This window comes from Hylobates moloch, unplaced genomic scaffold, assembly GCF_009828535.3.
Source record: "Hylobates moloch isolate HMO894 unplaced genomic scaffold, HMol_V3 SCAFFOLD_14, whole genome shotgun sequence".
NCBI lineage: Eukaryota > Metazoa > Chordata > Mammalia > Primates > Hylobatidae > Hylobates > Hylobates moloch.
In genome coordinates, this window is record NW_026652289.1 from 61,553,707 (window position 1) to 61,581,315 (window position 27,609).

Sequence of the window (27,609 nt, forward strand, 5' to 3'; positions counted from 1 at the left end):
AGTGCAGTGGTGTGATCTCAGTTCACTGCAACCTCTGCCTCCTGGGTTCAAGCGATTCTCCCATCTCAGCCTCCCAAGTAGCTGGGACTACAGGCGTGCGCCACCACACCCAGCTAATTTTTGTATTTTTTTGGTAGAAACGGGGTTTCGCCATGTTGGCTAGGCTGGTCTTGAACTCCTGACCTCGAGTGATCGGCCTGTCTCTGCCTCCCAAAGTGCTGGAATTACAGGTGTTGAGCCACCGTGCCTGGCCAACATTTTACATTTTAATCAGCATTTTTCTTTATCCATTCTTTATCCACATCTTCTGGGGTCAGTGTAAGATCTAGCCAAGGAAACAACTTTGAAGTCCCTTTCTCCTTAGGCGTTTTGAATTCAAAATGAATTTTCACAGGTGCTAACAGTCATCTAAGCTGGAAGATGTGGAAACCAAGTTACTTGTGAACCTCCATGCCTGTGGGAAGACAAATCTGGTGGCATTTAAGACACCATGACAATATGGAGGAATCAGGCTAGGAGGGACTAGCAGAGGCAAGAGGTGGCAGGGCTTGAGGTTGGGTTGGTGTCATTCAGTCATTTGCCAAAGGCCTTGGGGTACAGAGGAAGTAAAATATAAAATGGCACTGCAGAGATAGCATCAGTGGGACACATGGTGTTTAGGTTTGCGGAATAGCGAGATAACACCCATTGAGAAACTTTTGACCTTTGTGCAGATGGCCCAGGGGCTTCTGCTGGCACTGCATGTTGCCCTTGGTGAGTGAATGAGGGCAGCTGGATATTACATGAGGACCACAGCAGAATGTGGCCTGGCACATCATTGGTCAAGGTATATCTGGGCTTACAGACATTTTCCTCTGGTCCTCCTGAGCCCTGAAGTCCCTGGGACCCCTCTGGGCTCCCTTTTAAATCTTCTCTCCACCCACAGACAGCAGCAAGAATCAGACCGAGCTCCTGGCACAGGAGCTTTTCCATGAAAAGTTTATTAGAAGGGCACTTACAAGAGGAAGAGAGGGAACGAGAGGACACAAATCTTTTAACGATAGGGGTACAATGCTTAAACAGGTGCTCTGCTTTGAAGATATAAAAGTTAGAAAAATCTAAAACACTATAAATACATACATGCTTTTTACAAAGTTATTAAAAGGTCAGGCTGGCTGAATAGTGAAGGTAATCAACATAGTCAATGTTCTATTCCCTATCCCTCCACACACATCAAAGTAAGAGTCCAGAACAGCCGAGTTGCAACAGCAGCAGTGAAGGTGAGTGAAGGCTTCTTGGATACATGGCTCCATCTCTCTGTAATGCTTTCACCCCTAGCACGGGAGTGGGGCTTGGTTCAGAGGACCCTTGTGGAAGGGCCCAGATTTGACTCAGAGCTGTCTGTTTTTACATGCGGCCACTTGTTTAGCCAGCCTGGTTTGGTGTTTCTGGATGCTGAGCCAAAAAGCCACTACACCCTCCACCAACATTCAGAACTGGCTGTGCCCCAACTCTTCCAGCCACTGTCCTTGGGAGGAGAGACCTTTCCAACTTTCTTAAAACAAATTAAATAGTTATCTGTCTGAATGGTTTTAAGAAATTATTACATAAATATAAAAACACCAGAATACTAGAGTATACATTACTTCTGCATTTAAAAAAAAATCCATTACAGAATCACTGAGAATTTCTCAATCCAGTTTACATGAGGCAAGTTTCTTTTCTATGATAGCTGTGTTTTTGAAAAGTTGCCTGTTTAGTCCATCATCTCCCCACCAACACCTCCCCATGGGAGATGCTTCATCATCATTTTGGATCCATGTCCTCTTACGTACGTTCTTCTGCTTTCCCTACCCACTTGAGAAGTGGCTGATGCTCCTTAAACCGTGATGAAAACACATTGTGAAGACTGTTACCTGAAAGGGGCCTACAAGGGAACATTTTTGCCACACAAAGACAGTACAGCTTCGCTGTGTTGAGGTTTGGTTCTGGTAAAATGGGGACACGTATATTTTGGAGGAACTCCCAACTCTAGCCAAGTTCACACAGTAAGAAACAGGGTCCAGGGCTAAACGTGTGCCCTCTCTTGCTGCTGGTATCCCCCTTGGTGAACAGTCCTACAAGCAGCCTGCAGATTCTTCTCCCTACATCTCCTGTAAGGACAAAGGAGTGGTGTAACCTGAGCTCTGGCCCTGTGGAGACCCTCATGAGGCCTGAGGCTAAGAATGAAACAGATCTTTGCTTCTTTCCCAGATTACTTACATACGTGCATGCCATGCACACACTACTTCAAACCTTTCTGTAGTCTTGAGTAAAAGCATTTATCCTGGAATATGTCCAAATTCTAGGAAGCCAAGGGGAGATGGAGAAAAATAAAACAAACTAAGCACATGATATGTGCTATAGCTCACTTCAGTATATTAACAATCGTTTAAAAAAATAATCACCATGGTCAATAAAAAAATACAACACAGACAACATAAGGACAATGGAGACGTCTGCCAGCAGCCTTGCCCTCATGTGTGCTCTTCCTAAGAGTCAAAGTCCCTGCTCCTGACTCTAGGCTTGTCTCAAAATGTCAGGTCTACAGCCTGCCAGGAAGGTGGCCAACTGAGATGATGTTCCAGCACAGGCCTGTAATCCAAACCGGCTGGGGTAGCTACCTACGTATGCGCTGGAAGGATCTAAGTTACTAAATTGGGAAGAAGCGAGGTGGGGAGGGGAGAGAGGAAAGAGAATAAAAGTTGGCTCCTTGGAAGGTGCTGAAGACAAAGATCTATGTCCCAGTGCTAGCTACACTTGGGTCAGTCTCAGCACAAGCTGCAAGGTGAAGATGTCATGGCGGGGAGCCCAGGGCAGGGGCAACACACGCAGTCGTGTTGCCTAGATGAACGCCACTTAAAACTGCTATCCAGTCACCAGCACTCCTCTAGAACTGCCCTGGTTTCCTCTTGCCCTTTTCAACTGTCCTTTAAAAAAGTGTTTTAATATACAAATGCCATTCGTACAACAGGATTTTAAAACTAAGAAAACTAGCCTGTGGCTTCAAGGAAGGACACTAATGTTACATACACCCAAAGCACCTATGTAGCGCTCTAAGGTGGGAATGGCACCATTTCCTAACCTCTTAGGTATGATCAAATTTATTTTTGGTGATGCCGCAGGTGGGTTTGCCTACAATCCCACACATCCTCCTCTGGTGGTCTAGTCTATAAAGAAAAAGGGCCAAGGAAGTAGCCTTTGGAAAAACACAAAACTCAAACTTCATGCTCCTACAAGTAGCCTTCAGGTCTGAGCAATGAGAGTTCTAAGACACCATCCAAATGCAGCCAAACGTGTCATTTCATCACATTCAAAGTTCATAACCTGCCAAAGTATAGGCTTTTTTTTCCCCCTTCACCTGGAATAAGACGGGACTTCCATAGATCACTGGATCACCAGCATTGGGCTGTGCCTGAAGCTAGTTCCCAAGCACCCAGAGGGCTGTGTGCCACAGGAAGCCCTCACAGGATTGTGCAGCAGGTGGAGAATGCGGACCCTCGGAAACTGCTGCCCATGGCTTTTAGGAGAGGAACCATGACTGCTCTAGCAGAAGCCAAAATGGAATATTTGTGTCCTGGGTCTCAGAGCTGGCTGGGAACATGAACACATGTACAGGAGGTTCAGGGGGCTTCCTGTTTAAGAAACAGGCCACAGATGATTTCACACCAGGCACATACTTCAGACTCACAGTATTTAGCCCTCTCAGAGGAAGTGAGGGGTTTTGTATTGTCTCTGGGTTCTGAGTCAATACTCCTTCGAGAAGACTCACGCAAGTCTGTCAAGGTGCTCCTTCTGTCTCTTCCTGTGTCCTCAGGAGGCTTGGGGAGCAGCTGTCCTACCTGGAAACCTCATGGCTAGAACTTCAGAGGCACAGGACCCTGCAGGTGAGGCATCAGGAAGCCTCTCCATCTCCCTCTAACATCAGAAATCTCATCACATTTGAGGTGTGTAACTTGCCAAAAGTATATACACTTCCTTCCCTTCACCTGGAATAAAGCAGGACTTCCATAGGAAATCCCTTGATTTTTCCTGCTATAAATTCATGCAAAAACGTGGGATAGGTCATTTTATACAAAAACAGCAGCAAAGAATAAAGTACCAATTGAAGGTGGCAGTTCTGTCTATTGTGTTCTGCAAAAGGCTGGGAAAAGAAGAGGACTTTCTTTTCTTTTTTCCAGTTGAAATAATTTAGAATAGTTTTCTCCCTAATTGCTGCTGGGAGCAGTACTTGTTACACAATACAACTGCTATAGTTGTCACTGATGATCCTCTACCGGAAGCTAGATCATCTTATATCCCAGGGGGAAGATGACCGACCTCTTTGTACCAAGCCTGCAATTTTCAAAGGTGTAAAAATATTTTAATAGCCCTTTTCATTTGCCTATGTTGGCCTGAGATGTTTCCCTTCTGGTGAATTTGCTTCTGTAAATTTCAGCTTGCAGAAGTGCTGGCAGGTGTCTCTTCAACAAAACCTGGAAAAGCTTTACCTCAGGAGAGAGAAGCAGTTGCTGGGTCTCGCTCAGGTTTCCCAGTCAATGTGCCAGCCCAGGATTTTTAAAGAAAATATATAAACCAAACATTTAAAAGAGCATATGATAAAGTTGATTTAATGAATGCAACTGACTACATAAACCAATATAGCCGTATGCATCAGAATCTGGAGCAAGCTCTTACAGATGACTGGAGACACACCAAGTGTGGTGCTGCCTGAGACCAAATGCCATCCCACGACAAGGGCCTCCTGCTTCATGAGAACACTTACCATCATTCGAATCTCTTTGAGATTAAGGTGATAATAGACACTATACATTGCATACGCACTGGGCCTCAGCAGATCCTTCCAACTTTTCAAAGTGAAAAAGGACAAACGTAAGTGAGTTTTTAAAGAAGTGGCGCTCATCAATTTTTCCCGCTGTCCTGTGTGCAGGTTCTGCTGAACATGCACCTTCCAATCAGTATGTTCTGAGAGGGGAGAGAGACAGACAAACTCCCTCCCTCCCCATCCCAAGTCTATCCAGCTCACGAGGGGCAAGGTCTGCTGGAGTGGTGGGGCTGGGCTGGGAATGTTCACTGGAAGAGGCACTGTCACAAGCATCAGAGAGCTGGGCATGAGGTCTGCATGGCCCTGTGGGCTCTTCCTACCTAGAACGCTCTTCCAAGGTGAACTCCACACTGCAGTCCTAGACAGAGGGGTGTTTCTGGTTGGACTGTGAAGAAAGCCATCACTCAAAAAAGGAGTCTGGGGGGAGGGGGCCGGTGGTGTAATACTACCTGTTCTGCTCACTTAAGCCACCAGAGCAGACGCCATTTCTTGCCCTTCAAAGTGGGGCCAAAGGGTAAATGTGTTTGGCAGACACAGCTGTTCATAACATCCACCTCTGGGTTTGCTCGTGTGTTTCAGAAAACAGGTGAGTGCACCCCTTCAGTTGAGCGAGAAAGATTTCTTCTTCCTTGACAACAATGGGTTGAGTATTCCAATTTTCTCCACCTCCTGCATGGCCATTTTCCCCAAGCCCGCCCTCCCCTACCACACTTAATGTCTCTAAGACACACTGGAACAGCGGATGCTTGGGGAGCCCATCTGGGTGAGGACCTTGTCAAGCCACTGCAAAGGCCCATTCAGGTGCAGCTCGATCCAGCAGGGGGTACTGGTCACAGTCTGTCTCCTGTAAGAAATAGGGAAAGGGGTAGGGTGGGGGACTTAAAAAATCTCCAGGGGGCTACACAAGTCAGAAAACTTTTTCTGCTTTGGTGACAGTCATCTTCCCAAAGCCAGAGAGATATACTACCTTGTTAGGTGCTGTCCTAGAAGCAGTACCAATAACTTGCTGAAACTACCAGGCCAAACTCCTCCACCCAGGGACGACTTTGGGTAAATTAAGTTCTCTTGAGGGGGAAGGAAGTCGACTTTAAAGAGTTAAACATGTAAAGTCAATGGCAAAGAGTTAAATATGTAAAGTCAATTGCAGGGTACCCCAGAGGCCCACCAGTTACTGTAATAGGCCCCCTAATAGAGGAGACCTCCATCCTGAGCAAAGGGCTTCCTGGCTCCCATCTGTACCAAATGGGCACGTGCCGCTCCCCTATCTTGAAATCTGGGCCCAGCCCCAGCAGGCCACGATGATGTGTGTCTGTCTGATTGAGGGGTGTTTTTTACAAAGCGCCAACAGTGTCCGCATGCCTTCGGTTCCCAATGTGCTGATATAATTCTCATCTACGGCCTTATTTTGGAAAATCTTACAAGCAGAACGAGCCATGGAACAATTACTGGAAAAAACCAAGGCACACCACACGTTTCTTTTCCCCAAAGCACTTTGTCTAAATTCAGGCTAGTTGATGATGCAGCTTGCAGGCAGCCTCCCAAAGGCCTCCACTGAGCAAAGGCTATCTGCTGAGGCTGGAGTCACTGGTGCCAGCTGGAGGTGAGAGGTGTGGGCCCTGGGCCCTGCTTTCAGCCACCTCACAGGGAGAAGAGCTGAAACCTTACTCTCCTTGGCCCAAGAGGCAGGAGGACGACAAGGCTGTTCTGGGAAGGGGCCGCGCCCGCCCGTCAGGCTGCTGTGCAGTGCTGCCAGGCAGTAGTGACGCGGTGGGCCGCAGAGGACTGGGTGTGCTGGCAGGACATCCCGCGTGGTGATACAGCGTCCCCAGGGAAAGGCTCTGCCACCAAAGAGCCTCTTCCTAGCACTTGGAGCGGGACAGCTGCAATGCCACACCAGGAACAGTGTTGCTGTCTTGAGGGCACTGCCCTCCTTGCTTGGCCTCTACTTTGCTTGTGTAGCAGGGAGGTTGAGAAATGGGCCTGCAGACAGACCCTGGGATATCTGCATGAGCGAGGGTACCTGAGTGTGGCCCTCTGGACTACAATCTGGCATAAGAAGAGCAAATGGACATCCCCTTGCTCTTTTCCACTGCAGTCCATCTTTAAATGTTTCCCTTCTCCACTAAAAAAAGATTAATTTTCTAACCTTTCACTCCTGTTCCCTAAATGAGCTAAGCCAGGGCTAAAAGATTGCTTAAAACATTTCTCTGGCTAGACCTTTGGGCCTGGGCTGATCTCTTCAGGCCATAACATAGTTGTAAGTTCTTTTGAGGTCTGACCACTTTGATTGCTCCACTGGTCACTCCTGGATTTCAGAGACACCCCAGAGACCAAGGGGCTATGTTCCCTGACACCCTGGGGCAGACACAGAAGAACAGCAGCTAAAATACGGTAAGTGGAAGAGGAGGATTTTACAGGACGAAAATCCTCTAATGAGAATCTGACTTTCCATAAGTCATGCTCATCTGGATTTCATTACAAACGGTGGCCCAAGGCCAATATTGAAATGGGTTTGGCCTGAGTGCAGCATGACTGCAAAACAAAATGGATTCCAAACATCTGGAAAAATGAAGAGAAGGGGAGAGTAGCTTGCAAGACGCTGGCTCTAGCTGACGTGTGGGCACCTCTGCATCTGCCGCAGGAGCTGGCGGCTGGCAGTGGGGAGTGTGGAGCAGAAGGCGGGGGCACATAGCCCTGCCTCTCAGCAAATTTTTGTCCACGAATGGAAAGAAAAAGGACTGGATTCTCTAAACCCAAAGCAGGATGGCCTAAGAGATTCAACCAAGCAGACCAGGTAGACCTGACTATATCAGGACCATGTTTAAACCAGTATCTAGGGCCGGGCATGGTGGTTCACGCCTGTAATCCCAGCCCTTTGGGTGGCCGAGGCAGGTGGGTCACCTGAGCTCAGGAGTTCGAGACCACCCTGGGCAACATGGTGAAACCCCCTCTCTACTAAAATACAAAAAATTAGCCAGGCATGGTAGCACGCACCTGTAGTCCCAGCTACTTAGGAGGCTGAGGCACGTTCTGAAGGCAGAGATTGCAGTAAGCCAAGATGGTGCCACTCACTTCAGTTTGGATGACAGAGTGAGACTCCATCTCAAAAAAAAAAAAAAAAGAAGAATAGAAAAGAAAAGAAAAAGAAACCAGTATCTAGGACTCTAAAAAAGTCATTTCTCAGCGAGAAAATTTTGTTCCTTTATAACTACCCAAATCTCCTCCTCCCTTCCCTGACTCTCAGTTTTACTATCCTGGGCTCCTCAGCATCACCAGGGTCCCTGAGTCAGAAATGGAGCAACAGAGGAGGAAAGAACAATGAGCTAAAGACCTAACTTCCTGAAGGGGGTCATCCTAAAGCCATCTGCCTAAAATGAAGACTAAGGAAGAAGCCAAGAGGGCAGAGTTCTAGACACAGCTCTTCTACCAGTGTGACTGCAGGCAAGTCACTCTCCCTCCCTGGGCCTTAGTTCTCTCATCTGTACGGATGATGCTGGCATCCCCACCCAGGGCTGGGATGAGGATAAGATGGAGCGTGTGTTTACAGTGCCTACAGCTGTTCGGTGCCAGCAAACATCGTTCTGCAATTCCTCATCATCTGCTGCTGGCCGGACCCCTCCTGCCTGCCAGGCCTTGGCCTCTCTCTGATCTTTGGTCTCTCTGCTCTTGATGCTAGGGCTGGCCTAGCTCATCTTTGAGGAGCCCTGCCTGCTCTGCTGTCCAGAGTCACCTGGAGTTGGGTCCTCTGATGTGGGCAGCACCCATAACTGACCTGTACTCCGCTCCCCAGCCTTTGACGAAGCTCATGCGGATGGTGCACATTCGGGTCAACTGGTAGACAGCCTCAAAGCCCTGGTTGACGGACTGGGCCAGGAGGGCAGCGAACTCCTGGTTGTTGAAGATCTTCAGGTTGCATCCTGCCAAAAACACAGAAACAGGGCTGTGGGGATGGAAGTGGCCAGGTCCGTTGCTCCCCTCCTGGATAAAGCAAGTCCTGGACCCCCTAGACCAGCCTCATTCATACAGCTCCAGGAACACATAGTGTGTGATGCATTTGCCACACACTCCACACTCAGTACCATGCAAAGGGAAGGCCAACTCAGTCCCTCCCCCTTGAACCCATCTCCTCACTGGGAGGTGCTGCTGACATACCTGCAAGGGGAGATGGAAGGCTGGCCCACAAGCTCCGACTCCCAGAGCAAGGAGAAGTCTGCAAAGTGGGCTTCCGAGAATAGGGAGATGGTGTGGAGAAGGGGGCCTTTCCTTGGGCAAAGGGGCCAGGGGACAGAGAGATAAGGGACCTGGGCCAGGTTGCCCACGCTGTGTGGGGTCTGGTCACCCACCTAGGAGCAGGAGCTCTGGCCGTTCCACAGCAGGCAGTGCCAGCAGAGATGGGCTGGCTGACAGGCTACTGGGCCTGCCGTCCCCACAGAAAGCTTGGCAGAGGGCCCAGGGCACCCTCCACCTGGGCTCCTCTGATGAATACACCTGGTGCTGGGGCTAGGAGGTAAGGAGAGATCTGGGCCAAATTTTGGCCTCTGGGCACCAGGTTGGGTGGAGGTGATATTCACAGCCAAGTGAAGGTGTGCATCTAATTCTCCAGACAGTAAAACGAAAGACAGTCACAAATAAAGTTTAAAATAAATGTTGTTTGAAGTCTTACTGCCTGAGTGCCAGGAATGTGTCAGCCAGAAAAATAAAGACAAAAGCACATGCCGGAAATAGCCAAAAGGTGAGCTGGGGTGACGCTTATGAATGAGCCAACAGCAGGCTCCTGTTCTTGCTGTGTGACTCTGAGCTGGTCGCTTTCTCTTGGGGACCCTGTGTCTCTGTATAATGAGGGGCTGGCCTCAGAGGTCCTTCCAGCTCTGACATTCTATGAGCTGACAAACAACACCAGAGCCAACTCAGCCCTCACCCAAAAGATGGGGGTGGGGCTGGGGAATGGAGGAGGCAGAAGGCCAAGAGCGTCACTGAGCTTCTTCTTCTCATTCTCTCCAAGGACAAGGGTGGTGGAACAGGGCTGAACCTGGGCCCTGACCCCCAGCAGAGCCAAGAAGCAGAAGAGCACCAAACTTGAGAGTCCATCAGCCCTAGGCCCCATCCCGGCTTGGCCACTTACTAGCTGTGTGTGCTTGGGCAGGTGGCTGAAACTCTCTGAACTTGTCTCTCAAAGTGTCTCCTTACTCATAGAGCCACAGAATAACTGGTGAGGACTAAATGAGGTCAAAGATCGGAATGTACTCTGTAAATGCAACCACAAAATGCTCTGGAAACCTCGTGTGCTATTATCATTTCAGACTTTCTGCATTCTAAAGTTTCCCCTGCCCGTGGTCTACCACTTCTCCACTACTGTCTGCTACTCAGTGGGCAGGAAACGGCATGCCACACACATGTCACAGGCAATGGCTTGGCCAGGTTACCTGGTCCACTAGCCTGTCACAGGCCATGTTCTGTGGGCTGCCTACACAGTGGCTGCAGGTCCTGTGAAAAGTGGACTTTGGCTGGGGCTTTCTGCCTTGGTTTCCTGAGAAAAGAGGCCTTAGATGGGATCAGCCACCTGCCTGATCTTGCTGTCCTGGCGTGGCCCTGTCCAAACCACTCTCGGGGGTGCAGCCTGACACCTCTTCTTGGGGTACAGGTGGGATTTTTCAGGCTCACTCAGAAAACCCTCAGCAGTTCCCTAGAATCAAACTCTCTGGTGTCCTTCCACGGCCTCATGCTGTTGTGCTTTTGACACATTTCCCCTGACGGTCTCATACGTGGCCCTCCTCCAGCCAGAGAGCTACCCATCCATGTCCTGCCCTCCATTACCTCAGGCCCTTTGCCTGGGCTGTTCCCCCTGTCTAGAATGCCCTCCCTGTGCCTAGTGCCTACCTATCCTTCAGGATCCGGATGCTTCTCCTCCATGAAGACTTTCCTGATCCATCCCAACAGCTAAATGGGCCTTCTCTCTACCTGGGCTGCTGGCTTGGTGCTTGGCACCCCTCCCTTATATTGAACTCATCCGTGTCTTTGTTTTCTGTGCTCTGCAGGTTTGTAAGGTCTGCGGGGGCAGAGCAGGGCTGCATCTACCTCTTCATCCCCTACAGCACCTGGCACGGAGCCCTGCATGCTGTGTGTGCAATGAATGAGTGAAGAAAAGAAGCCATACTGCCTGAGCATCTACGCACAGAGCAACGGGCAGGTACCCACAGGTTAAAGGCAGATCCATCAGATGCTATATCTGCTCCCTGGAAGTTCAGGGAAAGCACAGTTAAATCTGTGGGCATAGAGAAAACCTAATCGAATCACCTCCAGATTGACAACACAATCACCAGTGAGCAGAAAAGGTGAGAAAGGTGGACCCTCTCTAGCATCCCAGGCATGCACTCGGAGAGGGACCTCAAGGCAGGGATGCCTGTGTGGCTGGTTTACCTGGTGGGATCTTGCAGACGGTGGCCGGGTGCCAGCCATAGCGCTGGTTACAGTTGGGAGACTGGACAAAAATAGCGCTGTCACTGAGGCACTCTGCGAAGACCTCCCCTCCGATGTAGTAGAGCCGCACGCCTCTTCCTACAGAGATTCAGGTTAGACTGGACGGGGTGCCTTCGCCCACACACAATGGCCCTGGGGCCACCTGAGGCTCGCAAAGGAGGCAGAGCAGCAGGGCTGCTCCCTGTGACTGACAGCTTCCCCAGGCAAACGGGCCCCAAAGCCCAAGCCTAAAGTAGGGGAAATGAGCACTGCTGGATTCCTAAAGCCAAGGGAGGCAGATGACAAGAGATGGGCACACGGGATAGGTCTCAGTGACAGCCTTTGCCACTGAGTAGGCATGAGCCTCAGTCAAGTTATTCACCCTCTGAGCCTTCGCTTGTCTCTAAGACAGGGACAGGGGCCCAGCGCGGTGGCTCACACCTGTAATCCCAGAGCTTTAGGAGGGCAAGGTGGGAGGATCACTTGAGGCCAGGAATTCAAGGCCAGCCTGGGCAACGTAATGAGACTTCATCTCTACGAATTTTTTTTTTTTTTTTAATTAGCTGGGCATAGTGGCATATCCCTGTAGTCCTAGCTGCTTGGGAGGCTGAGTGAGTGGACTGCTTGAGCCCAGGGGTTCAAGACTGCAGTGAGCTCCCATTACGCCACTGTACTCCAGCCTGGGAGACAGAGTGAGACCCTAACTCCAAAAAAAAAAAAAAAAAAAAAAAGGAATGATGATAACCCCTACCTTTGTAGGATTACTGTGAGACACATGGTAAGCGCCTGGTGTTAGCTTTTCTTGCTGCTGCTGCTACTACTACCCCACTACTATTTGGTCTCTTCACACTCCAAGATTCAGAGATTCATTCAGTAAACCTGCAGGGCTCCTTCTGATGCAGCAGACACCCCAAGGAGCCCTTTATTGCAGGGATGGTTTAATGCTACGCCCTTATTTTTTTCTTCCCTCAATGCATTTTTCTAAAACATTCCAGAGGTTTATATCATTTACTTTTCTTTCATCTCTTAAATCCACTCCAGATGGACAGAAATTATTTTTAAATTGGCTCTGCAACTCAAACAGTTGCGTAAACTCTGACAATGAGCTCTTTGCTCGGCCAGGGGATGGTCCCTTCTCCTGCATGGGAAAGTCTCTGTTCCATTCCTGGGGAAGAAGCTCAAAGGTTAGAACATGGAGCCAGATGTTACAGGCCCAGCATCAGGTGGGATGAACGCGAGGTGACCGACCCATGCATCACTGGATGTCCCCTGTCCTGCCTCCTATTTCCACTACTGTCCCCTTCCTCCAACCACTCCCTCATTTTTTCTGGCTTTAGTTCTGCAGGGTGCTGGTGGCTCAGAGTCCACAGGAGGGATGACTTCCTGGCTGTCCACAACTGTATCATGTCAGTAAGAGCAGAAGGCAGAGGTAGGGATGCGAAAACCCAGACCAAAAATGTTTGTTTCATTTCAGTAACTTAAAAAAATAGGCCGGGTGTGGTGGCTCACACCTGTAATCCCAGTACCTTGGGAGGCTGAGGCGGGCAGATCACCTGAGGTCAGGAATTCGAGACTAGCCTGGCCAACGTGGTGAATCCCCATATCTACTAAAAATACAAAAAATTAGTCGGGTGTGGTGGCACGTGCCTGTAATCCCAGCTACTCAGGAGGCTGAGGCAGGAGAATCACTTGAACCTGGGAAGTGGAAGTTGCAGTGAGCCAAGATTGTGCCATGACACTCCAGCCTGGGAGACAAGAGCAAGACTTGGTCTCCCCCCTCAAAAAAAAAAAATAAAAATATATATATATATATATATATATATTTTTTTTTTTTTTTTAAATAAAATATAGAAAAAAACCAGTTGCAGTGGTGTATGTCTGTTGTCCCAGCTAATCAGGAAGCTGAGATGGGAGGATAGCTTGAGCCCAGGAGTTTGAGAATGGGCCTCGGCAACATAGCAAGACCCTATCTCTAAATCAATCAATCAATCAATCAGTGGTATGCCACCCAGAATAAGTATCTTTTTTGAAGTAAAAAACAAAAAGCGAAATGGGAAGAACGGGTCTGGTAGTGGGGGCTGTCTGTCACTGACAATGAGGTCTCTGCAGAGCCGTTCCCTACCCTCCCCCACCACCTAGACATCAGGTCCCTTTCTTAGAAAATGAGAGCACAGACCTAGGCCCATGGCCTCCAGACTTTTCTTCTCTTCACTACAGAATCAATCCTCTCTTCAAATGAAGTCTTCTGTGAGAGCCCGAGATATAAAGCAAGCGAGTGCAGAGGTGCCCTGGTTCACGTGGGACCAGGCTTCCCTTTGCTAATCTGCCCACCTCCTCAGTTTGCCCCAGGAATCCTTCGCCAACCCTTGGGGCTCCAGGACAAGGTCTGAGAAAACCTCACTCTGCCATCTCTCTATAGCCCTTCTAAGTTCTGACAGTTGTGATTCTGGATCGTAAAATCCTCTAAGCTTGATAACGTCATAAGCAAACCAAGTGATGCGTACCACAGCTTCATCTTCCTTAAACTCACAAAGTCATCTTTTACTTATGTTCTGGGGGCTAGAAGGCAGAAGGTTCACAGTAGTGGTGTTTGGATAGTGGACAATTCTTTTCTACCTTTTCTAAATTGTCTAGAATAATGATACATGAAAATAAGAAAAGATCACTCTTCCAACAATGACTGCCTACTTATCAACCTATCCATCTGTACTTTCAGAGTATTTTTATTTAGAGGATTTCAACCAGGCACGGTGGCTCGCACCTGTAATCCCAGCGCTTTGGGAGGCCAAGGCAGGTGGATCACCTGAGGTCAGGAGTTTGAGACCAGCCTGGCCAACATGGAGAAACCCCGTCTCTACTAAAAACACAAAAATTAGCCGGGCGTGGTGGTTGGGTGCCTATAATCCCAGCTACTTGGGAGGCTGAGGCAGGAGACGCTTGAACCCGGGAGGCAGAGGTTGCAGTGAGCTGAGATTGTGCCACTGCACTCCAGCCTGGATAAAGCGAGACTCTGTCTCCAAAAAAAAGATTTCATATGTTGCCTTTCTCATAGATGTTCCCTTCTTGATCCCTTAAGTGAACTATTTTCCTCTGTGGCTTCCAGATTTTCTGAGATTGTATCTTTGAGTGGGAATGATCACGTGGCCTGAACACTACCTGTCTGGCCCCTAAACAGGGCAACAGAGAGTGTAGCGGCCTTGCTGGGGCAGTGAGTCTCCCCCATGCCCAGCACAGCTAAGGCAGAGCACAGCTAAGGGTGGATGCAAGGTTCCCTGCAGAGGCTGTGTGTTCAGGCCTGGGGCTGGGGGCGGGATAGAGTGGCAGGGGCAGGGTGGGGGGCGGGGAATGGAGCCGCCCCATACCGATGTGTCTCCGCGTCAGCTCCACTGCTGCATTCCTGTTGACATTGGAGAGCAGCCCTAGGCAGAAGCGCTCCGAATTGGAGGGGTCGGTGAAGCCATCCACAGTCATGGATGGCTGCGAGGCGTGGAATGTCTCCCCGACGCGCTGGTTCAGCTCGTAGTAGGAGATGGAGCACCAGAAGGCCGGCTCGCAGTAAGTAACTGGCTGCAGGTCTGTGGACACAGGGTGGGCTACTGGGTCAGTGGGTGTCCCAAGCCCCATGCTCCCTCCATGGGGTCCCACGGACGCTCTGGAGTACCATTTCCCCGCATTTCAGAGGGATTAATAATCTCTCTACCCCGTGCCTTTTATCGTATAAAACTGGCAAGACCCACCAGAACAAGACGCTCAGGTGTCTGGAGGCGATTCCATCAGCCTTGCCACACTGTGTGTGTAAAGGGCCATTGATTTCTTTTTTTTTTTTTTTTTTTTTTTTAGCTCAGAGGCCCTACCCCACCTGCTTGGCCTTGACTGGATGGAAGGAGTCTTCAAGGAGGGGCTGGGCCAAACCTGAAGAGGACCAGGGGCCACCCAGTACCTGGATGAACCTGGGACAGCCACTGCGTGTATTCACTGTGGGGCAGCCCACACCTCCTGTCCTGCACAGTCACCTCTCAGCCTCTGTTGCAAGGTCTCCAGAGTAGCCCACATCAATACCTGCCCCTAAAAGGGCTTTCAGGTTTTGGCTCTGCACAGCCTTGGGGGAAAAACTCCCAGCCTGTGGAGCAGCGGCTTCCAAGCCTGCAGCAGCCGAGTGGGTTCCCAACAGCGCCCTGTGTTGGTGCAGCGGACCCACCAAGCATCATCTGCAGACTGAGCCTGGGGCCATGCCTCCTATCACAGAAACTATTTTCCATACTTGTCTAGATGCCGGCTGTTGGGGTGCTAGGACACAAACCCTTCTGAAAGAAAATCTGTATTTGTCCCAGTTGTCTGTACAGTCTCCATTAGGGGCTCCTCAAAGCAAAACTGCCATCCTACGAGGGGCTGGTTCTCTTTCTCAGAAGAGTAAATGGCAGCTTCTCCTCACACTAGAAATGGATCCCAGCCTTCCATTTCCTGGGGCCTCCTCGCCCTCCTCTTGCCCCGGCCCAGTGGCCCTGGCACTGTGCCCTCCTACTGCACGCCTCTGCAGCATCTCCAGGCCCATTCTCTCAGCCCTTGGCCGGGCCCTCAGAATTCCCACTCACACTGATGCCACAGCCCCTGGACCAGGACTGCCCTGCGCCCTAGGCCAACCTCTTCCAACTGCTTCTCTGTGCTGTACTGACTGCTGGACGCTAGCCCTTAGCCTACCACACTCTGCTTGATGCCTACCTGAATCCCATCCATCTGCTAAAGAATTAGGGAGTCCCCTGCTCATTTTCGCTCTTCCATCTCAAAGCTTCAGCCTGGCTCTGAAGTCCCTCTGGCTCTTAAATATAACTGAAGCGACGCAGTTACTAAGAGTGTGCCTCTGTGTGAGCATCCTGACTGTCCAACTCGACCATGAGGTCCCAGGGCCCAGGCTGATATCTCTCCTCCCTCACTTTAACCCTCAGCACGGGGCTGAGGGTTCCTCCTGAGGGAGGAACAGGAGATGCTCCCCATGCCCACGTCTCAGCCCTGGCCTGAGAACCCTGCTCACTGGATGCCAGGCAATGTCTAGGAGGGGGAACCCACTGGGAGGATCCCTGCTCATCAGACCTTCTGAAGGTGTGTAAAGCCCAAGAGAGAAAAGTCAGAAGCTGTTCTGCCCACAGGAAGGGGTCTGGTTGCCCCTGCAGGACAGAGTGTCCCGATCCCCTTTTGGGGTCTAGATGCATGATCCCTTCTAACAGCAAGGAGAACACTACCACGAACAGCGAAGGGGCAGGCCAGTAACACCCCTGCACTCCACACACCCAGGAAGTGTCAGCTGGAGGGTTAGGACACCCTAGGTCAGGTTTTTCAACTTCAGCACTACTGACATTGGGGCCAGATAATTCTTTGTTGGGTGGGTGGATGGGAGGGAGGGAGGGAGGGTCTGTAGATTGCAGGATGTTTAGCAGCATCCTGGCCCCTACCCACTAGGTGCTAGTAGTATACATCCATATCACCCTCTCACATTGTGGCAATAAAAAAAGGCTGCGGATACTGCCAGATGTCTTCTAGGGGGCAAAACGGCCTCCAGTTGAAAACCATTGCCCTATATATTTAACTGGCTCATGGGGCACAAGCTATAACGCCATCCTCCAGATAGACTGGAGGTCAATCTTGGCTCAGGCACAGACTAGACATGCGACTGCGAACAAACCAGCTACACTCTCTGGGCCTCATCCTCTTTACTCTCAGCACTGTTTCTAGACAGACAGAGGTAACTCATGTGAGGTGCAGGGTGCGCATCAAGCACTCAGCACATGGTGTTAACAACAATGATAATAACCTGATTCTATGAACTTGAAAATAGCCTGGTCCTATCTTGATCACCATCAAGATGGAGAGGCAAAGCATTCTTTTCCTTTTCCTCTCTTCCTGGGGTGGAGCAAAGGAAGATAAGGATGAAGGCATCAAAAGTACTTAATGGGGAAAGGAGGAATGACAGGGCCAGGTGCAGCTGTGGCTTGTGCCCTGGCCCCTGAGGTGAGGCTGAGCCACGTCAGCCATGTCTGGCTCTGGCTTTGCTTGATGCTTCAACATTCCAATGAGATAAGCTATATTCTAAACAATGTGCTCACTAAAATGTGAGCTATGTTGCTTTGGAAACTTAAAAAAAAAAATCCAAGTGCAACCCAAGCATTCAGAGTGGTCAGGCAACGTATCAGTGCTGCTGGCCACCACTGCCCAAGCGCAGGCTCTGCTGATCCTGCTGTGTGACCTTGGGCACATGACCTCCTTCTGTAACCTCAGTTTTCTAGTCCGTACAATCACTGTGGTGCACTAGAAGACAATAAAGCTGGCCACCTAGGTCATTCTCCGGCACGGGTCAGCTTGAACATATAGCTTGGACTGGCCCTGACTTACTCAGCAATGTGTAGAACAGAACAGAGTCCTCACCCCAAAATCATAAGGCCCTGCCCAGCATTCTCTGGGTTTAGTCCAGGCAGAAGAGAAAGAGCTAGGCTCCCAGGAACAGCAACCCAGCCCAGTGTTCAAAAAAAGAAAAAGCTGGCAGGCCACCCATTGTGTCGCATGGTGCTGGAACCATGCTCTGGGGAAGGGTGGGCTTCAAGGACCCTCAGACGGGCCTGGGGTCATAGCCCGAGAGGCCCTCCCAAGCAGATCTGAGCCCTTATCCAAACAGCCCTGCAACTCGCAGACACACACTGGACAGTGTTGTGGAAAACCCAGGACACTAGGAACCTGACACATCATTAGGAAGATGCTTGTTTGAGGGAGCAGTGAAATCAGGCCAGTGGCAAAGCCTGCGGGCTGCCATTTCAGAGAGTGCTGTTTGGACAAGCTGCCCTGTGTTCAGAAGCGGGACTGAGCCAGAGCAGCACCCCAGCCATGCACTTTCTATTCTCTGCAAACAACTAAAAGCCAGCCGTGCTTTCCCTCCTTTCTAGGTCCCTCCTGCCCACCATGCCTCAGCTGCTTCCTCCCGGAACTTGTGCAAGAGGAGTGGCAGACCAGAAAGTATCGTCACCACCTGTGGGTTCTGCCTTCAATGGCACATTTTTCTTTAAAAAAAAAACAAAACAAAAAACAGACCATATGCAGTGGTTCATACCTGTAATCCCAGGACTTTGGGAGGTGAAGGCAGGCAGATCACTTGAGGTCAGGAGTTCCATACCAGCCTGGCCAACATGGCGAAACCCCGTCTCTACTAAAAATACAAAAATTAGCCGGGTGTGGTGGCGGGCGACTGTAATCCCAGCTACTCTGGAGGCTGAGGCAGGAGAATCACTTGAACCCAGGAAGCAGAGGTTGCAGTGAGCCAAGATCACGCCACTGCACCCCAGCCTGGGGGTAGAGCAAGACTCTGCCACACACACACAAAAAAAACCCCAAAACACTAAATATGCCCTCATTTCTTTCCCAAAGGACTTATCCTTACCCTGGTTAGTACCAGAGAAACAAAAAGGACTCTGGAAAGAAGAAGGCTATAAACGGGATAACCATGAGGTTATAGTTACTGCAAAAGCATCCAGTTTGGCTCTGAGCTTCCTAGTAGACAACACAAAAAGGGAACATGATATGGTCTGTGGCTCTGGTTGGTGAATGAGCAATGCTTACTAGTTCCTCAGGGAAAACAAAGTTTGTCCTGGCATTAAATCTTAAAGAAATCTCTCAGGGGGAGGTGGCAACCGCTGCCCCCACCAATCAATCAATTGATCAAGCAAGCAAGCAAATAAGATCTGGTTTCAAGGGTTTACCAACAAATGCAGAAGCAGTTCTATAGAAGGCTCCTCTAGGAGAATGGCTATGGGGGGTAAGGTGACACACCCCATTGAAGAGCAGTTTCACCTCTGGGCTGAGCATTTTGCACACCTGGGATGGTAGACGATGGCATGTGCCCACGGCCTTCCCTTCAAACAGCCCTGCTCCCGACCAGACTTCTGAGTCTGTGCTAATCTCTCTTCCCAGTGCAGAGGTGTTGGAGACGCAGGAACCTCCAGCTCCAGCCGTTGTGGATCCCCTGCCCCCACCAGTGTGGTGTCGGCCAGACTTCTCGAGTGCCATAGGGGCACTTAATCCATGGCTGGCCCCCTGCCAGCCTAACGCATTGGCTGGCCTCAATTTTCAGTCCTGTTCCAAGCTGGCACAGACGTTCCATTTTGTTTAAGAAAAAGAAACAGAATAAAACCCAGAAGGCAACACTTGGATTAAGGGATGCCTATTAAAAACATGTGCAAGAGATTCAAATCCCGTAAAGGAAGAGGTGGGGAGGCAACAGGGGGAAATTAACTTTCTCCTATAAATCGAAAGCAAGGAACGGCCAAAGGCCAGGAGCACCGCTGCTGCAAGATGAAAGGTCAAAACAGAAATGGGCTGGTTTCCGCCGGGCCCACCTCACCTGCAGAAGGCAGCTCTTCCTCAGTCTAGAGATTCCACACTCCGGTTCCCATGTTCCTCATCCGCCACTTCTCAGTCCTGCCTGGGTCCTCTGCCTGGACTGCCCATCCCCCTGCTCTGCAGGGACTCGATCTTTAGGGCCCAGCTCACATGGCTGTGGAACACTCCCTCACTGCCTCAATGCAGAATTAACCTTGTGTCCCAGAAGCTGTGTACCTGAGTCTCCTGTGCTAGAGGATGAGGTCTCTGTGAGCCCACACCAGCTGTGTCCCAGCACCCAGGGTACTAATTCCAACCTATGTATCTGCGGACTAAAATACCAAACCAAGCTGCACAGAGACGCCCATGCCCGTTTAGCTTATGACCAGCATACTGCAACCAGGAACAGTGGCAAAGTCTAAAAACCAGGCCCTCAGGAGTGTGAAGACAGAGCCGGCAGCTGACTTCCTGTCATTATGTTGCCTGCCTGTGATTTCACAAGTGTGGGGAAGACCCTGCCTGTGATTTCACAAGTATGGGGAAGACCGGAGCCAGAAGCTGCATTGTAGAAAAGCCTTGGGCAGCAGCATGAAGATACCTAGAACTGGGTCGGGCCTCTGCCCTGGGCCGCTGTCCACCCTCAGGGCCGGTGGTCTTCGGGCTGCCCTGCCACCACACGTGTGCTCACACATGAGCACAGGGGCTCATGAAGCAGAGGGGAAGCCGGGCCTGTCAGCGTGGAGTCTCACCCAGAATCCTAACCCTGACTCACTGGGCAACTTGCCCCTGATTCACACCTTCCCAGCAGAGGTGCAACTAGGCCAGTGCAAGGTGGCACCCTCGGGGAGGGTCCTCCGTTTGGAAGAAATAACCTAAGAATTCTCAACTCTCAGGCAAGCTGCCTGAGGAAGGGGCAGTAGGGAGGGAGAACTATGTCAACAGGAGATGCTGCCTTGGGGTCCAAGCTCAAGAAACATCCCATCATTCTAGTCTACACAATCTAGAGGGCAGTTCACAGCAAATGACCACCTTTCAGTCTGGAGCACCGTGTCCGGCATCAGCCACCTCCAAGCTGCCCTGTCCCTCTCACTCCAAGCTGCCCCATCCCCGCCTCTCTCTCCTGCCACTGGCACTCTGGAGGCCATCTCCTCCTTTAACTCCAGCTCAACTGCTCCCCCAGGGCTCTCCCTGGTACATTATTTTCCTCAGTCATGGCTCCGCCCGAATTGTCTCACTTTAAAGCAGGGAACAACTTACTCACCGGGCAGAAGCCAGCTACCTTTTTCCTCCCTCCACCTGCCTCCTCCTTCCCCTCCACTTACCCCAATCCTTCCGCCTTTATATGCCTAGGAAATTCTCGGTGACTCACCCAGCACGCTGTGTAATAACAGGAACATCACCTGCTCATATCCCCTGCCCTGCAAACAACGGTCCCAGGTCCCAGGGTCTCTGAGAGCCTGCCTGGGGCAGGATGCTGAGCCAAGTCTCAACCAGGAGTCCCTGCCCCTTACCAGAAGTGGCTTTGCTGGGGCAAAGGAGGCTCAACCTTCCCCAGACCCGAGCCCTGGGGCTAACACCTGGAGTGGGGAGGAAATGAAAGGAGAAACCAGATGTCCTCTGCTTTATTTCTTTTTGTACAGTAATTTCATAATAATCTCTTTAAAAGAAATAATCAGATGTCCTGAGATGTCCCCATTTTTTCCTAGGAAGAGCTCCCTGTGTGCTTGCCTCCATCCTAGGGGTTGGGACGCACCGACTGTGAGTCAGCGCAAAGGCTGCGCTGCTGGGTGCCTCCACCTCCCCACCTGTTACTTGCCCTTCAGTGCACTGCTGACTGACTGCAGCCCCTCCCCTTCCACACACTGCTCCCTAAAAGCTCCCCCTTGAGCCCCTGATGCCAAATCCAAGGACTCTTTCTTCTTAAATCTCATTTTGCATCTCTGCAGGGCCCGCTTGTAGCCACTGTCCTTCAGGGCTTCCCTCCGCTCTGAGCTGCTGTGACCCCATCATCATCCCCCTGACCTCAGCCTTCCCCAAGGAACCCCCCTGCCCGAGTGTGTCTCTGGCTGTCTTTCCATCTTGAGCTGGGTCGGCCTCTCCACTAAATCCATCCACTGGCATGACTTCAGCCAGACTTCACTGGTGTTTCCAGAGTCAGATCTAAGGATGGGCAGTGGGGCGGTAAGACAGAAGTACAGGAACAGTGATCAGTGCATGGGAGGAACGCTGGGTCAGACAGGCCTCCTTCTGCAGGCTCCTCAGAGCGTGGCCATGTGAGTCCCTCCTGAGTGGGGGCTGCAGGAGGGGCCACAATACAGGCTTTCCACACTCATTCAACCACCAAACCCCTTCTCTCAGGCCCCACTATGGGAAAGACTGCCACATGTGTTCATGGTTTCCAAATCTGCGCCTCCAGCGCCAGCTGCTTTCCTGACTTTCCAACTGCTTCCTGGACATAGTTAAGCACAGGCAACCCACCACCATCTTTCACCCCCAACCCATTCCACTTCCTGGGTGTCCAGCCTTGATGGGGGCATCACCATCATCCCACTTAAAGCTGGTCAACAAATCCTGCTCATTCAGGCCCATGATTCCCTCTCAAATGCATTCTCCCAGCTCTGCTACCATTTCTCGAAAGCATTTATCTCAGCCTCCTCCAGAGGAAGAGCTGTCCAAATGGGTTTTTGTTCTGTTTTGTTTTGCCTCCAGTAATTTCCCCTAGAATTTAGATTCCACACAGTGGCCAGATTAATCTTTATGAAGCTGTCATCAGAAAACCTCCCCACTCAAAACCCACAAACAACTTTATTCTACAGGCAAGAGGGCGCTAAGCAGACACTGAGGGGTCTTTTCCCAGTGCCCCACCTGCCATTTCAGCCTCCTCTTCCCGCTTTGTCCCTCTTGAGACAACAACCAACCACTATGCCAGCTGTCCTCAGACCACATCCTGCCCTTGGACCTGCAATGTCCTTCCCTCCTTCTCTGCCTCACAGGGTCCCATCTGTCCTTCAAGGGCCCGCTCACACACGGCACAACCTCTCCCATGTCTCCCCACTACATCCACACTTTCCTCCTTGGCATATACTATTCCTCCCTCTTCTGGACTTGCTCCCTGGGCACCTGGCACAATGCATTACAGGTGGACATGGACACCTCCAGCTGCACCCCCGCCCCTAGGCTGCAAATGCCTAGTGCTCTCCCAGCTCTGGCCCCCAGCATCAGTACATAGTGGGAACTCAGCCAATGTTGACTGAGCACATGAATACAGAGGAGATGCCTGGCCAGCCTGGAATCCCATCGCTCTGTCCCTTGAACCCTCAGAGTACTTTATCTGCACCTACTTCTTGTTTTAGAATCATTTTTGGTCCTGCCTTATTGATCCCAACAAGGCCGTAGCGCCTTGATGGCTGGGTCTGTGGTCCCTTTTCCAATCCCCCACCTGAACAGCATGCAGACAACAAGTATCTGGGAATGAGGGAGAGAGGAAGAGGCAGACAAGCAGGCAGGGCTTCCTCCCGGGAGCCACAGCCTAGCATTAGTCTCCAACGTAAAAGTCAGCAAATGCCTTGCCTGAGCCTTGTTCTTCCAAGTGAGGAAGGTGGGGACAGCTGGTCTAAACGGCCCAGCAAGGCAGTGTCATGCCACAATGGGAGTGTACGCTCTGGAGTGAGAGGGCCTGAGTTCAAAGCCAGCTTCTCCATTCACTAGCTGTGAATCTGGGACACATGAGTTCACCAATGTGTTCCCTGGTTTCCTAATCTGTAAAATGAAAAATCACAACGCTTCTGCCTTATAAAGTTATAAGGATCAAGTTAACATGCAGGAAGCACTCTGAATAACAGTAAACAGCAAACTCTCAAGAAATGTTTCCCATCATCATCACCATCTCACCCCCTTCCAGCTATGACACTGAGAGTCCAGGTGACCTTCTGGATAGGGATGAAGTCAATGGTTTGAATGGGTGAAGGGGAGCACAGGGGCTCATGAAGCAGAGGGGAAGCCAGGCCTGTCAGCGCGGTGTCTTACCCAGAATCTTAACCCTGACTCGCTGGGCGACTCGCCCCTGATTCCCAGCAGAGGTGCAACTAGGCCAGTGCAAAGTGGCACTCATTCTCTGATGGCCAGGCTCGGGGAGGGTCCTCCCTTTGGAAGAAATAACCTAAGAATTCTCAACTTTCAGGCAAGCTGCCTGAGGAAGGGGCAGTAGGGAGGGAGAATTATGTCAACAGAGGACGCTGCCTTGGGTCAGAGCTCAAGAAACATCCCATCATCCTCATCCTACTCTACACAATCTAGAGGGCAGTTCACAGCAAATGACCACCTTTCAGTCTGGAGCACCGTGTCTGGCATCAGCCACCTCCAAGCTGCCCTGGGACTGCTATGGTTTCAAAGGCAAGCGTCTGCTTGGAAGGCTGTTGACTAAAAGTGCTACCTTGGCCCCAGTAAGGTTTTAAAATGGCACAGAAAATAAATCTAAAGCAGCCAATCTCAAAAGCTGAAAGCCCGGAGTCAAGTTCACCATCATGGCCTTTAATTTCTCAAGTGTTAACTTTGCTTCTAGCCTTCAGTTTGTTTTTAATAACTCAGTCCTTTCATATCAGGAATGTGACCTTCCCTCTGCAAAGCCCGGCACTCACGGTGATATTATTTTACAAAAATGTTAAAACAGATCCCCCAAAGTCACATCCCACACTGCCCAGGTCAGCCTGTTCTAAAGGGTTTCAGGCATCTCCTAATATTCCAAATGATGAGTTTCTTCATCTGACGCTGTCAGTCAAGGTCTGGAAGCAAATGGGCACAAAAACCAGTCCAATCCACTTTGATTCGCCAAGAAATATTAACTATTTCTTTTCCTGAGCCTCAGCAATAAAGTCCCAAACAAAATCCAACTTACACTTTCTAAAACTACCAGACCAGAATATAAAAAACTCCCCTCAATAAAAACTAAATGGATATTTCATTTGTTTTAAGCCCTTTGGCAGGTTCCATGCCAAAGCTGAAGAACTGAAGGACCCTACTGGGTTAGAAAAGTGAGTCTTGGAAAAACTGATCCAGCAGTCTAACCATGGAGGGATGTTGCGGAAACAATGGACCCTCCACTCCAAAACATCATGAGATAACGCACAACGATAAACAACACACCTAAATACGGAAACGTGTTTACAAAATAACATAAGGAGAAAAGAGAATGAAAACACCAGATATGCACTATGATCTCACTGGCAAGGCACAGAGATATATATGCCTGATGCACAAACATCAGGACTGTGATCACACATAGACAGTTATGTTAGGGTGGTGGGATTATGTGCACTTTGACTTTATTTTCAAATTCCTTATACGTTGCTGTTTTAAGAAAAATTACACAATTATAAGATGAAACACTCAAATAAGTATATCTGAAACAGGTCTATAAATATCAGGGGGCTGGAGTCTGCACGGCTGTCCGTGGCTTTGCACCAAACCGCACACGTATGCTTAGCTGACCAGAGACCCTCGTTCTCCTGGGCATAAGGTTTGGGGGAATTTTCATTCACTCACGTCTACCCGCCCCCCAGGGGAAATACAAACCTAGCATATGGTTGCCTTTCCTGCCACCACTGTTCTCAAGTTTCCCCGTTCTGTGGTGACCTCAACATCACCGTAACCAGAAACCTGATGGGCTGAGCTGGGCTGATGGTAGGGGTTGGGGGAGAGCTTACCTTCAGGGCCCCCTCCCCACACTGGCGACTCGCCAGGGCTGCAGCTAGAGGGGGTTCCAGTTGTGTGCAGGAGGAGATACTCACCCAAGTTATTATGTGCTGGGGACATCGGATTCGGGGATAGGTTTGGAGAACCTGCGAGGTGAGACACAGTTGTGAGACTTCACAAAAGATTCTTGGCCTGGAGAGCCAAATTACTAAACACTTACATATCAAGGTGGGGTAGCCCAACACAGCAGAAAGAAAATCCTGGACTGAGGGTCCCAGGAGAAGGCCTACCCCATACCCTTGCCTCTACTTTCCCTCCCTGGGCCCCAGTTTCTTGTCTGGAATGAATGGATTGAGTGGATGATCTCAGAGGTCTCATGATTATGATCTCAGAGGTCTCAGATGGTTTTATGATCCTAACCAAGACTCCCACCTCAGGGCTGCTAAGTTCTCAACTAGAATAGGTGACACCTTTTTTCTTTAGCTTACACCACCTGCCCTATTAACTATGCCCTCGGGAAAATGAGAGGAGCAGGGAAGCCCTTCTCCCAAGCTGCAAAGACCCAGGGAGCAGGAGGCCAGCCCTCCCACACAGGCGGGGCTTGAGGCCTCCCCAGCATCACCAGCCACTGATCTTGGTCAGAGGCTGCAGCAGCTCAGGTGCTGGAAAGATCAATTTCAGGAAACTCACAAACCTGCCTCAGAAACCCTGCAACTCAGCAACCAGACAAAACACCTTATGCAAAAGATGATGATGCACGTGGGAAAAAGTCTAAATCTACCCAATTCTTACTCTATTACATTTTCTACACCTCTCACCTCCAGAAAAAAAGAACTCACGTGGTATCAGCCTTCAAAAATAAACAGTGGACACTTTTCCAGAGCAGCATCCTGCTCGTCCCCCCTCCTCTGTTCCTCTATCAAGAAGGCTGCAGAGGCCTGGCGCAATGGCTCACATCTGTAATCCCAGCACTTTGAGAGGCTGAGACTGGGGGATCACTTGAGCCCAGGAGTTTGAGACCAGCCTGGGCGATATAGGGAGACCCCGTCTCTACAGAAAAAAAAAAAAAAAAAAATTAGCCATAAGTGGTGAAGGCTGAGGCTGGACAATTACTTGAGCCTAGAAGATCGAGGCTGCAGCGAGCTGTGTTTGCACCACTGCACACCAGCCTGGGCAGCAGTGAGACTGTTTAGAAAAATAAAAATAAAAAAGGAGACTATTTATTTATTACCACCCTATGGGGTCTAATTCCACCCCATGAAATCTATCAGTCCTGAGAATGGGTCCAGCATCTGGCCTCAAGTGAATGCTGCCTTGCGCTGTTCAATCTCTTCTTTTGCCCCAACTCAGCTGTAACCTCCTTGAGGGCAAGGGAAGAATCACGGATTTCTCCTTCTCCCTTGTAACCCCAAACGCAAAGGGGGATGTGGAATATTCACTGAGAGAACTGAGTTACAGAATCAGTCACAGGGTCTAGACAACCCCACGAATCAGCTATGTGAGTTTGGCTAAGCCGTTTAACTTCTATAAGCCTTAATTTTTTCCTCAGGTATAAAATGAGGATATCATCATCTACTGTGTGACATGTAAAAATTAAGTAAGACCGTGCATATAAATATGCTTACACCATGACCACTACATGGTAGACACTCAATAAACGCTTGTCCCGTTTTGTGGTGGCCTGAACCACAAAGACCTAGGAAGTCCAAGGGGCCTTCTCGCAAGTCTAAAAGGGCACGTATGTAGGTGAAGGGACATGGGGAACAACAAGGTGACCCTCTGGCCCTGAGACACAACCACACCCCGGGGGGGCAGGGAAGCCAAGCCCGTGAGCAACTGGACTATCCAAGCAGGCAACTCTGAAGAACAAAGACTAAAACAGGAGAGCCCCCCGCCCACACCACCCACACACTGGCTGGGGTCCACAAGTCTGGTCTGTCTCTCTTTTAGATAAATCACTCATGTTCACAACAGGGCCCTGCAGGCACACTTAATGAGAAGAAAGGAAGAAGGGAGAGGGGACAGAGCAAAGGGAGGAAGAGGAGGGAGAAGAAACAAGAGCTGACAGGGTGAAATCTGGGCTGCTCTTTCCAATCTCCAGCCCCTCTGGTCCATGTTTGTTTGTAACAATAATCATTGTGCAAATATGGAGAGCAGCAGAAAGGGAAGAGGGAGCGCAGAGTGGGAAGAAACACAGCAGCTGGAGACACGCTGCTCCGCTGGCCTGCTTCCCACGCCTGCATTGAATAGCTGCAAGCTTG

The 27,609-nt window shown here is 50.3% G+C and overlaps 1 protein-coding gene across 7 annotated transcripts in view; it reads right to left on the reverse strand.

The window, feature by feature from the left end:
- Positions 1–949: 949 nt before the first annotated feature.
- Positions 950–27,609, reverse strand: part of SMAD3 (SMAD family member 3) — a 128,449-nt gene continuing 101,789 nt past the window's right edge. For 3 of the 7 annotated variants that reach the window (XM_032175740.2, XM_032175741.2, XM_032175742.2), the window contains exons 5-9: positions 25,444–25,494; positions 14,662–14,874; positions 11,261–11,398; positions 8,616–8,760; positions 950–5,687 (exon numbers count right to left, since the gene is read on the reverse strand). In XM_032175740.2, the coding sequence (XP_032031631.1) occupies positions 5,564–5,687; positions 8,616–8,760; positions 11,261–11,398; positions 14,662–14,874; positions 25,444–25,494 (671 nt within the window). In that variant the 3' untranslated portion in view covers positions 950–5,563. Of the gene's footprint in view, positions 5,688–8,615; positions 8,761–8,995; positions 9,107–11,260; positions 11,399–14,661; positions 14,875–18,392; positions 18,489–25,443; positions 25,495–27,609 lie in introns of all 7 variants that reach the window. The other 4 variants (XM_058427141.1, XM_058427142.1, XM_058427143.1 and 1 more) reach the window with 3 other exon arrangements.